Source organism: Pelophylax lessonae, assembly GCF_965119305.1.
Source record: "Pelophylax lessonae genome assembly, chromosome: 6".
Lineage (NCBI taxonomy): Eukaryota > Metazoa > Chordata > Amphibia > Anura > Ranidae > Pelophylax > Pelophylax lessonae.
Genome location: NC_138773.1, coordinates 63,709,272 through 63,721,993, shown reverse-complemented (window position 1 = coordinate 63,721,993; position 12,722 = coordinate 63,709,272). Strand labels below are relative to the sequence as shown.

The 12,722-nt window shown below is 42.9% G+C and overlaps 1 protein-coding gene across 2 annotated transcripts in view; it reads right to left on the bottom strand.

Annotated features, from left to right (window-relative positions):
* The window catches only part of PKD1 (polycystin 1, transient receptor potential channel interacting), a 280,745-nt gene that overhangs the window by 145,296 nt on the left and 122,727 nt on the right, over window positions 1–12,722 (bottom strand). For both annotated transcript variants that reach the window (XM_082261257.1, XM_082261258.1), the window contains exons 6-8: window positions 11,021–11,235; window positions 8,763–8,875; window positions 4,569–4,695 (exon numbers count right to left, since the gene is read on the bottom strand). In XM_082261257.1, the coding sequence (XP_082117383.1) occupies window positions 4,569–4,695; window positions 8,763–8,875; window positions 11,021–11,235 (455 nt within the window). The remainder of the gene's footprint in view (window positions 1–4,568; window positions 4,696–8,762; window positions 8,876–11,020; window positions 11,236–12,722) is intronic.

Sequence of the window (12,722 nt, the reverse complement as noted above, 5' to 3'; positions counted from 1 at the left end):
GCAAAAGGTGGTTCTACAAAGTATTGAATTCAAATTCACGCCCCACATATTTGTAAATTTGTATGTAATGTAAATTTTGTTTTTCCATTTTCGGATGATGGATTGAACAGTGCTCTGTGAGATGTTCAAAGCTTGGAATATTTTTTTCATAACCCAACCCTGCTTCAATCTTCTCCATAACTTTATCCCTGATCTGTCTGGTGTGTTCTTTGGCCTTCATGATGCGGTTTGTTCACTAAAGTTCCCTAACAAACCTCTGAGGGCTTCACCGAACAGCTGTATTTAAACTAAGATTAAATTACACACAGGTGGACTCTATTTACTAATTACATGACTTCTGAAGGCATTTGGTTCAGATGTTAGTTAGGGGTATTAGAGTAAAGGGGGCAGAATTCAAATGCATGCCACACTTTTCAGATATTTGTAAAAAAAATGTGAAACCATTTATCATTTTCCTGCCACTTCACAGTTATGTGCCACTTTGTGTTGGTCTATCACATAAAATCCCAATAAAATACATTTATGTTTTAGATTGTAACATGACAAATGTGGAAAATTCCAAGGAGTATGAATACTTTGTCAAGGCACTGTGTGTGTGTGTGTGTGTATACACACACACACACACACACACACAATATATATATATATATATATATATATATATATATATATATATATATATATATATATATATATATATATATATATATATATATATATATATATATATATATATATTTTTTTTTTTTTTAATATTTTTTCTCTCTAGTCACTTTAATAACAGTGAAAATCACAAGGATATACTGGAATAAGGAAAGAGTGCTAATATTTCTACAATTCCTCCAATTGATTCCTCCTCTCCCCTCTCCAAGTCACCCCTTGTCTACACCCCTACACACCTCAAAGCACCATCATCCCATGTCTTCACCTTTTTACCTGTCCCCCGCTTCTAACCCTTTTAGAGAATACAGAACCAATTATTTTGTGGTGCCAAGTAATTTGTACAGAATTTGTTAATGATATCAAGGAAGGCAGAAAAAAATGATCCCCTGACGCCAGCAACACTACACCTCCCAACCAACAATAGACCCCCCCCCCCAGCAACAACAGATCCCCCAGCAGTCAGCCAGAATCATTAGACCCTCCAGCAACCAGTAACAATAGACCCCCGCCTAGCAACAATCAAACCCCCACTCCCAAAAAACACTACATCCCCCTCCCCCAAACAACAGTACCCCAACAGCTAGCATCAATGGACCTTCCACACCTTTCAATGGACACCCCAGCACCCCTTGCCAGTAAATATATTTAGTGCTGGAGGTGCCAGAACTGCGTGCCACCGCGTTCCTAATAAAAAGCAGCCCTGTTTGCAGCAATTGGAACAGCATATGAAGTAGGCGTGTGCATTTTCTATATTTTTAGCGATCCCGTCACTGGCTAATTGTTGGCAGCACAAGGATCACTGGTGTGACATGGTCTCCACTTCACATAATTATATTCTTTGTATAGGGATAATAAATAGTTGATGGAATGCTTTATGTACACTGACATGATCCGAATAGCCATATTGCACACGGTTTCCTCTCTTACAAAGTCCCAGTGTTTTCCCTGCAGTGTTCTTGAAAAATTCAAATAATTAACTCAATTCCAAACATAGGGAAATATTTTTATGTTTTTACACAATCTCCACGGCAACCGCATACCTTGGATGACATTTTCACAATCTCTACCAAGTCTAAGTCGGGGTAAGGCTGCTTGTATGTAGGCTTTATCTTAAATATTCAACCAGCATCTGAGCCAGCAGGTTTATCTCCCGCCCATCGGACGCAGGTGCAGAAGTGGAAAAAGACAAATTTTAAACTGGAAAATGACAGCAGTGCGAAAAGGAAAATGTACGGCTGGTCTATACAGGATGAGATCACCTCTGTCTGGATTTGGAGCAACTTTCTGAATTTCAGGATTGACCTCTGCAATATCTGGAACCATTGTAGACCAGACAACAGAAACCTCTATGGAACTGGAGGAATAGGAAGGTGTCACTGTTGATTGCAGAAGGTAGTATTTTGAAAAGAATGATTGCCAAGAGAGGAAAAAAAATTGTTTCTCTTTCCGCATTTTTTTTTTTTTAACACAAGGCTAAAAGTCGTCCAAGGGCCTGTTCATACTATTGATCGACCAATACTTGGCGGCGCCAAATTCAAAGAAATGGAGACCCGGTCAGACGGCGGCAAAGGTAGGATGCCCAGGTCTCCCGGTGGGACAGGAGACCCGGGCGAGCCGCGGAAGGCGGCAGGAGGGATGGGACTTCCCCTCCCGCTCCTTGGAATGACAGTCGAGTGGCTTCTCAGCCACATCGGTTGTCATTACAAGACAGCCGACCGTCAGCTATGGACACCGGTACCGGGGTGATGCCTCTAGCTGCAGGCATTACCCCGGTACAAGCACTTTCCAGGAAAAATCGGCAATATCGGTAAATCAAAAGGCCGATTCCGATATATCGGCTTTGCCGATAATCGGTCGATCACTAGTTCATACAATAAAAACATAACAGAAGCAGTGCCAATCAGTATAACAAATCAAATATATATAAAAAAAGTTCCAACAGGCAATATGAATGCAGTCCAAAAGTCCTTGAAACAGGAAAATGTAAACAAACTTGAGACAGGATCCCAATCACCAGTGACAATCGGTACGTGTGTACGGGGCTTTAAGCATCCGGTGTCCACTTCCGCCTTACGCGTATCATCAAAGGAAATTACATCATCAGAGTTCTGCGTTAATTTGTTACCGTGGAAACGGAGGATGTACAGTGTCATTGAAATGCAGCCTGAAGGAGTTTAGGATTGCTTACGATTGGTTCAGGAGGTTTTACCCTGTCCCTGTATACTCGGATGATCCTGTAGTCCTGATTGCAATTTGCCTGTTTTGACTTCTCTTTATGAGGGTCAACTACATCTGGTAAGAGTTCCCTCTGGCTGTCACATTTGGGTGTTCATCCATCTTATACTGTGTCACCGGTGATTGGGATCCTGTCTCAAGTTTATTTACCTTTTCCTGTTTCAAGGACTTTTGGACTGCACTCATATTGCCTGTTGGGACTTTTTTATATATTTGATTTGTTATACTGATTGGTGCTGCTTCTATTATGTTTTTATGTATCTTATAGGTTTAGGTGTATATCACCTATGTAGCTGGCTGCCTTTTCTCATATTCATTCATGCATTTATATTGTTCTTGATTTATATATCCAAGCGCAGATATCACTTCCTTTTATTACTAGTTCATACAATGTCCATTGACCTGTGAAATTATTTTGTATTTGCAACCCAAAGTGTCACTAAACCCACATTAAAAAAAACTATCAATAAATGCTGTATTACATGCGGTTCATACTCTCTCTATGAGATTTGTGTTGTGTAAAAAACCTTGCTGATCCTGCGGTTCTCTATCTCCACCACTGTCCAAGTACCCAATCCAGCTAGGGATTTTGCAGAGCAGTGTTGGCAGCTCTGAACAAGCTCAGTTTTCAGTGAGTTTTTATGCTAAGCACTTTCTTCCTATCACATCTGAGCAGCCCATGTGACTATAGAGTCTTACATGTAGGCATATACACAGTGGTAAATGACAGCCCACTTACCAGCTAAACACAGTGTGAGCAGGATATTGCATATAGATTAATGGAGGCTTCCCCTTCCTCTTATTCTAAGACACAGGCTGGAGGGGGCGTGACACAACCTGTGACTACTATAAATCCGCCTACACCATGTTATTGCCAAAAAATAATAAAGTGTTGATTGCATATATATTTTTGTACGTCGATTTAAAAGATTTGAACAGGAAAAAGACAATTTTTTTTATTACAATTACAACAGTGCTATCATCCACATACAGAAATAGAAGGGACAATGACAATTAAATAGTGTGTGTTTAGTATCCAGTCTTTTTTTGGAGATATGAATTTAGGCATGGCGAGGAAAAGTCTCAAAAAAGACTACAGTTTTAAAGTGAACGTCCAGTGAAGGTTTAGAAGTCAATGCCTGGAAACGCTTAGTAAATAAAGTGTTCCCTTTTTGTAGAATAATCTATGGGAATAAGGGAGATCCACAAAGTTTGTTTTAATTTGGGAGGCCCTGCCAACTGCCAAAATACCTGCACAGTGGCTATACCGGATTTGATGCAGCTACTGTTCGGCCAAAAAAATTTCAGCAGGCTCCTCGAATAATCGTCTTTAGTCAAACACAGCAGGGCTGGCAGGACCACCCAATGAGTGGATTTCTGACTGACAATATTCACACAGTGTATGGCTAGCTTAAAAGATGGCGGTGTGCTTGGTGTGTTACCTGCCGCAGCAACGAACAGCTGACCCATACCTGGTCATACATTCCATGGGACATGGAAAAAAAAATAGGCAAAATAGGAAAGCGAAGGCAATCTTGCAGAAAAAGGGACACTTGGCTAAACTTGATAAAACACATAATCATGCAATTCTTGTCCATACATTTTTACACACCATTTTACAAAAGCTTCATTTGTCTTGTAGAAAATATACACATTACCTGGATTCTTACCTTGTTCTGTGCTCTGAGTATACACCTGGAACCTCAGCTGCACTGGTTCCTGTACTTCTTCAGTTACAAATTCCAGAGCGGATATGTACACTTCCCGGGAAAAGTGCAAACCAGGGAAAACCAAAACCTAAGAGAAAACACAAAGAGCCGGTTGTGCATAGTTATTTTTTGGATCATCTGTGAACCATCATTCTTCTCTCCTGGCAGGAGGAAATACAGAGCCTTTATTTTCTCTATATAGGTGATGTGACCTGTCAGTGTTCTGCCTCAACAGCTAAGACGAGAAGAGGAGAGTCCTTGGAAGAGAAAAGATTCCTCAGTGGCCATGAACATCACTTGCTGGTGGCAAATAAATGTAATATCTTGAATGTCTAATTTGGTGTGCTGGTGATACCCTAATGCTTAGACAGCATGCTTGATGGTGCCATCTGTAATTTTATCATAGCACCTGCTGATGTTTTGGCCTGTGGCTGTAAAGAGTATGCTGGATTATATGAGAGTATGGTAATTGGAGAAATGCAGGGCCTTCCATCTGCCAGAGGGTGGCACAAGAATGAACAATTACCCACGTTTCTATGCTTTAAAGTGGTACTTACACTATATTACCAAAAGTATTGGGATGCCTGCCTTTACATGCACATGAACTTTAGTGGAATCCCAGTCTTAGTCCGTAGGGTTCAATATTGAGTTGGCCCACCCTCTGCAGCTATAACAGCTTCAACTTTTCTGGGAAGGCTGTCCACAAGGTTTAGGAGTGTGTCTATGGGAATATTTGGCCATTCTTCCAGAAGCGCATTTGTGAGGTCAGGCACTGATTTTTGACAAGAAGGCCTGGCTCACATTCCCTGCTTTAATTTATCCCAAAGGTGTTCTATCGGGTTGAGGTCAGGACTCATTTCAGGCCAGTCAAGTTCCTCCACCTCAAATTCACTCATCCAGGTCTTTATGGACCTTGCGTTGTGCACTGGTCCAAATCATTTGGTGGAGGGGGGAATATGCAGGGAGGTTGTTTTTCAGGGGTTGGGCTTGGCTTCTTAGTTCCAGTGAAGGGAACTATTAGGGCATCAGCATCCCAAGACATTTTGGACAATTTCATGCTCCCAACTTTGTGGGAACAGTTTGGGGATGGCCCCTTCCTGTTCCAACATGACTGAGAACAGGTGCACAAACAAGGTCCAAAAATACATGGATCAGCGAGTTTTGGGTGGAAGAACTTGACTGGCCTGCACAGAGTCCTAACCTCAAACTTGACAAAACACCTTTGGAAAGTATTAGAGCTGAGACTGAAAGACAGGCCTTCTCTTCAACATCAGTTGGAAAAAAATGATGGTGCTAATCACCAACAAAAACCAGCGCAAAGGAAATTTATGATAAGGTACATAAGATTGTAGAGTGTAAAATATTACATAAAGTGCAGAATAAAGTGTAGGTAAAAGATACCTTATCAGGAGCCGCAAAAAAAAAAAAACGTAACAAACGTGAAATGAAATAAATAACTATTGCTAATTAAAAAGTTGCGCTCAACCAAATTACACTTAAACGCCAAAAAAAAAAAACTTATAAAAAAAGTGCATATATAAATGGATTATAAAGTGAAATTATCAAAAAATATAAGTGACTGTGCAATCGCTTGACAGTACATATAAAAAGTATATTATATTTCCAAGTGCAAATATGTGAATAAATAAATATATTGCAATTAATTGAAAGTCCACAATAAATCTCAATGGATAGATTAAAAGTCCAATGTGGATAATTATATATATAGATGGTTAGTGATGATATTTCCAACACTCTGATGAACTTCAGCACCTCCACCAAAATGACAAGATCACCTGGTGTAAACGCAAGGCTTACCAGATGGAGTGGACCCCTTAAATCACAGGGGGTCAACTCAAGCAGAGACAGGAAAACAGTGGCAATTTCAGCCGATAACCAGGATGGGAAGGCACCACCAATACACTTCAAGATAGCCGCCTGTATATCTCCTTAACGTTGGGGATGAGTTCTCATACACCGTACCCTCTAAAATCATTCCTGTTTTGAAGGTCATCTCATGCCACTGTTTTCCTGCCTCTGCTTGAGTTGCCCCCCTGTGATTTAAGGGGTCCACTCCATCTGGTAAGCCTTGAGTTTACACCGGGTGATCTAGTCATTTTGGTGGAGGTGCTGAAGTTCATCAGAGTGTTGGAAATATCATCACTAACCATCTATATAATATTATCCACATTGGACTTTTAATCCATCCATTGAGATTTATTGTGGACTTTCAATTAATTGCAATATATTTATTTATTCACATATTTGCACTTATTTGCACTTGGAAATATAATATACTTTGTATATGTACTGTCAAGCAATTGCACAGTCACTTATATTTTTTGATAATTTCACTTTATAATCCATTTATATATGCACTTTATTATAAGGTTTTTTTGGGCTTTTAAGTGTTATTTGGTTGAGCGCAACTCTTCAACATCTTCAGGAAGAATGGTCAAACATTCCCATAGACACACTCCTAAACCTTGTGAAGCCCAAGAAACGAGATGGCAATACAAATGTTAATGCTTTTCACAAGGATTATGCTTAGTCATAACACAATACACCTGTGCAGCAAGTTCACCTAAATGTCTGCAATCTCAATATACCTTATTGGATGCAACCAGGTGTAGGTTCAGTCTACTTGTATAACACTTTATACACCAACATTTCACAATTAAATAAGACCAAAAGATATAGGGATAAAAAACATACCCTTTGCAACTCTTTATTGCATGACTGCAATAATCTGCTGGATTAAAAGTTGGGGCACTTTCACACACAAGATCTAATGGGTCTGGCTTAGGAAAATATCTAAGAAAATTTACAAACAGGTTATGATAAAAAAACCTTACTGGTTGCTATGAGTAGCAAGAACTAAGTAGGGTCAAATCTCTTTTTGTCCTACTTCTGTGGGTCACAGGAGTGCACTTTTTTCTGCACTCCTGTGATCCATTTCCAGCTGACAGCAGGCTAAAGTTCACTGTCGGCTGACGTCACTCAGCCAGTCCAGGTTCTGGATTGATCCTCACTTTAAAGTCGGAATGCACCCAGATTCCTGGACCGGCGGCTGGTTCAGCCTCTCAACGAGCCACTGACAGCCGGAGCCAGCCACTCCCGCCCCCTACATAGCCCAGCCCTCCAGTAAGGACTGGGGGGGAGAGAGCAGAGAGCCGGAGAAGGACAGTCATCGGCTCTCTGCTCACTAAAGACCAAGTTGAGCGATCAGGGGTCTTTGATCCCTGTTCTTGGTCTTAGAGTCAGCGGGGGACAGATGCATCATCGGAACTGCATTCACCTAGGTGAGTGTAATTGTTTCTTTTTTCAATTCCTGAACTTCTCATTTAGGTATTTTGGTATCTAAAGCCCTATCAAAATCTTCTGTGCACTTTTACCAGTGGTGATTAATTTACAAGGTATGGAGGTCTCAACTGAGGCCTCTGACCCTGCCAAGACACGTAATATTCAGTATATGTAGTGCTATACAAGAATGCCATAGACTGTAAGACCCCGTTCACACTGGGGCGACCTGGTCGCCTGACAGGTCGCCGTAGGTCGCCTGCCATAGAGAAGCTGTGGACCCGTTCTAATAGGAGCGACACAAGTCACTCCGACTTAGAAAAAGGGTCCGGAGCTTCTTTGGAGCGACCTGGAGCGACCTGCATTGACTTCAATGATATGAAGTCCGTGCCGGCCGCTCCGAGGTCGCGGTGTGAGCTGAGCGCCGCAACTTGTGAGGTCGTCCCGGCAAGTCGGATCGCCCCAGTGTGAACGGGGCCTTAAAGTGTGATTGGAGACTGGAGACATGATGACATGGAGACTGGAGACATGATGCAGAAAAAGTAGTAAGTAGTAAGAAATTAGGAAAATGCAACATGAGGCTGTTAGAGATAACAACCAATACAGCTCCTTTACAAGCTAGAGATCCCACTCTCACTACTGACTGCTGGTTTGTGAAAGCCACTAAACAAGTACCAAAGGTCCACATATAGCCCTCGAGTGGCGATTGGGCACCAGGGGGCCTATACAGACAAATTATTATTTTTTTTCCTTGGTATATGAACAGTAGCTTGTTGTCTCGTGCATCAACCTTGCTAGAAGAGGACAGACACACTTGTACCTACAAACAGGTAAGCTCATCTATTTTACACTTACCTCTACCTCTCCAGAAGACGAAACACTCTCCGCTCTTGTTAAATTTTGTAGTGACCAATTCCTGTCAAACGCCCAAGATCCCACCACAAAGTATTCTGCGTTCAGAGAAACAGCTGGGAAAATAAAAATGAAAGGGCAGCATTATTCTCCAGCACACAGATGACGTCTTGCCCAACAATACCACCAACTGCAGAAGACAGATCTCCATTTCTGTGCATATACTTTAGTTTGTTACAATAAAGGGATAAAGCAACTTGAGAAAAAGGAGTGAAAAAGACAGACTAAAAAATGCTTTGGATTTTAATTTCTTTATTTTCAACTGGTAATCCTGCAAATAATACACTTCCTGCAGTAGGGTAATAATGCTCGCTTACTAACACTATGGGGTTGATTTATTAAAACTGGAGAGTGCAAAATCTGTTGCAGCTCTGCATAGAAACCAATCCGCTTCCATATTTTTTGGCAAAGCTTTATTGAACAAACTGAAGTTACAAGTGGATTGGCTTCCATGCAAAGCTGCACTAGGTTTTGCACTCCCTGGTTTTAGTCAGACCTTTCTTTCAGCTGGAACTTGGTGGAACTCAGTTCCCCCACCACTGGCTCAGGCCCTCTGCTCCCTGCCTACCACTGATCTACTAAGCAGCTTCCACTGAGTGCAGGATGGGGACAAGGGAGATGCAAGTGCCCAGGGTGCGAAAGCCGACACCCCCACTGGATGATCTCTCTGCAAGTGAGAGAGGAGGAGCCACCTACAGTGTAGGGGACGTACTAGAGTGGCCTTGGTGCTTACAGCAACAAAAGTATTAGGACATGAGACCAATGGTTAAGCTTCGATGGATGGATGGATGAGAGAGGGGATGAGAGAGGGGATCAGGTGGGGGGATGTGCTCCAAAGACTCCATGAGTCACAAGGGGGAGTCCACAAAAAAGTGTAAAACACTGCTAAGGGACAACCCCCACCGCTCTGGCAGCCCACCCAGTTGCCAGCCACAGAGCACCAATCGATCCTCAGTAGAGAGGGAGAGGACCCCAGCAGACTCACTATCCCGCAGAAACTAGACACCACAGTTACCAGGAGAATCTGCACTGCACAACGGGCGATCAGGAAAATGCCAAAATGCCAAAATGGGGTCCACTGTCATGGCCGCTCACTATTTTCAATGGCAAACCACCAAAAAACGGCCGCCCGACTACACAAACCTGGCCGCCGTGCATTAAGCACACAGGCTACAAGAAAATGGCAGCGACACCACGAGGTAACCAGGGGGGATCCCTAGGCCTCAGAAAATGGGACAGGCAGAAAGGGGGGCCCCTGGCAGGAGCCGACACCAGGTACAGTCCACCAACCCCCCTACACCTGATTGCCCGTTCGCCGGCGGCGCACCCCCCCACCCCCCATCGCCAGCACGGCACCCTGCCCCCACCCCAGGCAATGGACCAGTCCGCCCCACAGCCCCAGCATCAGTAGTGGAGGGGGAAAATAGGGGGGTGCTATAGCCCAGAGGGACCACCAAACCGATGAAGGGGGTGCCTAAGTGGAAGGAGGGTAACCCAGGGGTCCGACTGTCCCATGGAGGGGCCCACACCTACCTCAAAACCCTCCAGGGGGAAAGGGGGGACAATCACGTACCATACTAGGAACCAGACAGGCACCTCTCCAGACAGAACCTCCTCTCCATCGAAATGGGGGGGCTGTCGGCCAGGATGAATGCTGCGACTTGGGCCGAGACCCGGTCGTATGTGACCTCACGAGGCGTTTAACTCGCAGGGCAGACCAGCCCCCATTCTATGGGACTATGTCATGGCCGACCTAGCACAGAGCTGAGGTCTGCGCGCACTCACTGGCCAGACTGAGGTGACCACTGGATCTAGATCATTAATTCTAGATTAAGAAATTCTAGCTAAAAATAAAAAATTGCCAGGACCAGAGATCCCAGCAAGGAACTAGGTCCTTACTCCAGATTAGGCAGAAAAAACTGAGTACCTATAGCAGAGCGAGGGAGTATACCCCCTGGGACTGCCCATAGGCGTAGTCAGATTTTTTTTCTGCCTAGTGTCCTACTCCTGTGGGTAGCAGTATAACCCAATGGTTAAGAAGATCAGGAGCTGTGTCTGTCAATGAACGAAAGAGAAATATGGGTTTAGATCACTTTAAAAATAGTAACCAGTGTACATTATGAACCCTTTAAAAATAGTAACCAGTGTGCATTATGAACCTTTTTTTTTTTTTTTTTTCATCATTAGTTCCTAGCGCATACCCTGTGGCTTGTATTCACAGATGTAGTTGTGTGTGGCACTGCACAGGTCGGTATTACACACGCCATTGGGCCCCATCTTCACACAGCGATCAGCCTGGGACGGCTCCGGCTGGCCAGGGAGCCAATTCTGGCAGCTCTCCAAATCAAAGCGTTTCCCGACGGGGAGGGATTCAGAGCTCCGGCTGTCATTGAATCCGATCCACACCTCCAAACCACTGAAAAGATGACAGGGGAAAGACAGGATTAGTTTTACAAGGACGGGAATGAAACAAGTGTCAATGACCTCAGCACAGCTAATATAATCTTACGTAAGCCACACATACAAATAAAGCAAAATTGAGGTTTCCTTTAAAGGTACACTGCAGGTAAACATTACAATTCTTGCAGTTAAATTGGCCCGGGGGATCAAGCCTTCCTGCTGGCTTGTCCAGTTTTTTTATCTTGGCAGCTATCATTTGCAGCTGGCCGACCTGCAAGCTAAACCTTTATGGGTGTCAGGATTTATATTTTATGAATGGCCCTGAATCTGTACAGACTCAGCAAAACACAAAATGATATGACAAATGGCTGCAGTTCCACCTGGAACCACAGTAAAAACTCTGTTGACTGCATTTGGATTATACAGCTGCAGATTTAAAATGTATATAAACCCCAACAACGTCTCTTGTTCTCTGCTTTTTGGTCTTTCAAATAAACCATCAAAAGTGTTTCATTACATCTGTTTGACAAGTGCAAAACAATACCCGTTCATCCCGCCAGAAATCGAGAGAGTTGATAAGGTCCTGTGTTCTCAGCCTCTGTTAGGGCTTTTTTAATTGGCGACAAGGGGGCAGTAAAGACAGGCTGCTGAGCAGTAGTTTTACTGCCCTCTGGCCGCCCTTCAGAGTTCTGACATTACAGCCTGTCAGGATTGTACACATGCCATGGCACCCCCTGATACTTTGTTTCACAGCCATGGCATTTTTAACTCTGCACCGCCTGTCAAGCTCGTCCACTAAGATTAATGGGGCTGCACCAAAACTGCGAGTCAAGCACTTAACTCGCAGTTGTGGCGCGTCCCATTGCAAAATTTCCGTTCGAAAAAAAAAAAAAACAAGAAAAAAAAAAACACATAAGAAGGTGGCAGCGGCAGTAGCACCTACTTAACTATATCGCCCTCTGAAAAACAATTCACCGTAGATCACTTTGCAGAGGACAGTAAGTTTACCATCTGTCTGAAAAAACCCTTACTTTTAGCATAGTTCTCTATGGACTTAATAAACCTTCCCCACAACATTACAAAAAATGGTGGCGGTGTATAGTAGGTCCTAAGTAAATAGTAGTCCTAAGGTGACAACACTGCTTACTCCTAAATACACTAAAGCGAGTGATCACCCTAGAACAGTGGTCTCCAAACAGCGTCCTTTGCTTGCCTCTATTCTGCCCTTGAGGTATTTCTCCTGACACTGATACCAACAATAAGAGTTGTATAAAGTACTCGAAACCCATACTTGAGTAAAAGTACAAGTGCTCGATCAAAAAGTGACTTGAGTAGAAGTGGAAGTGCTCGATCAAAAAATGACTTGAGTAGAAGTACTAAAGTATTCAAAATTTTTTGTACTTAAGTATTGCAAGTAGTTTTTTTTTTTTAATTTTGCTACTCAAGTACTGAAAGTAAAAGTACAAGTACTGTGTTATGTAGTTATTAAAGAAAGAAGTCAAA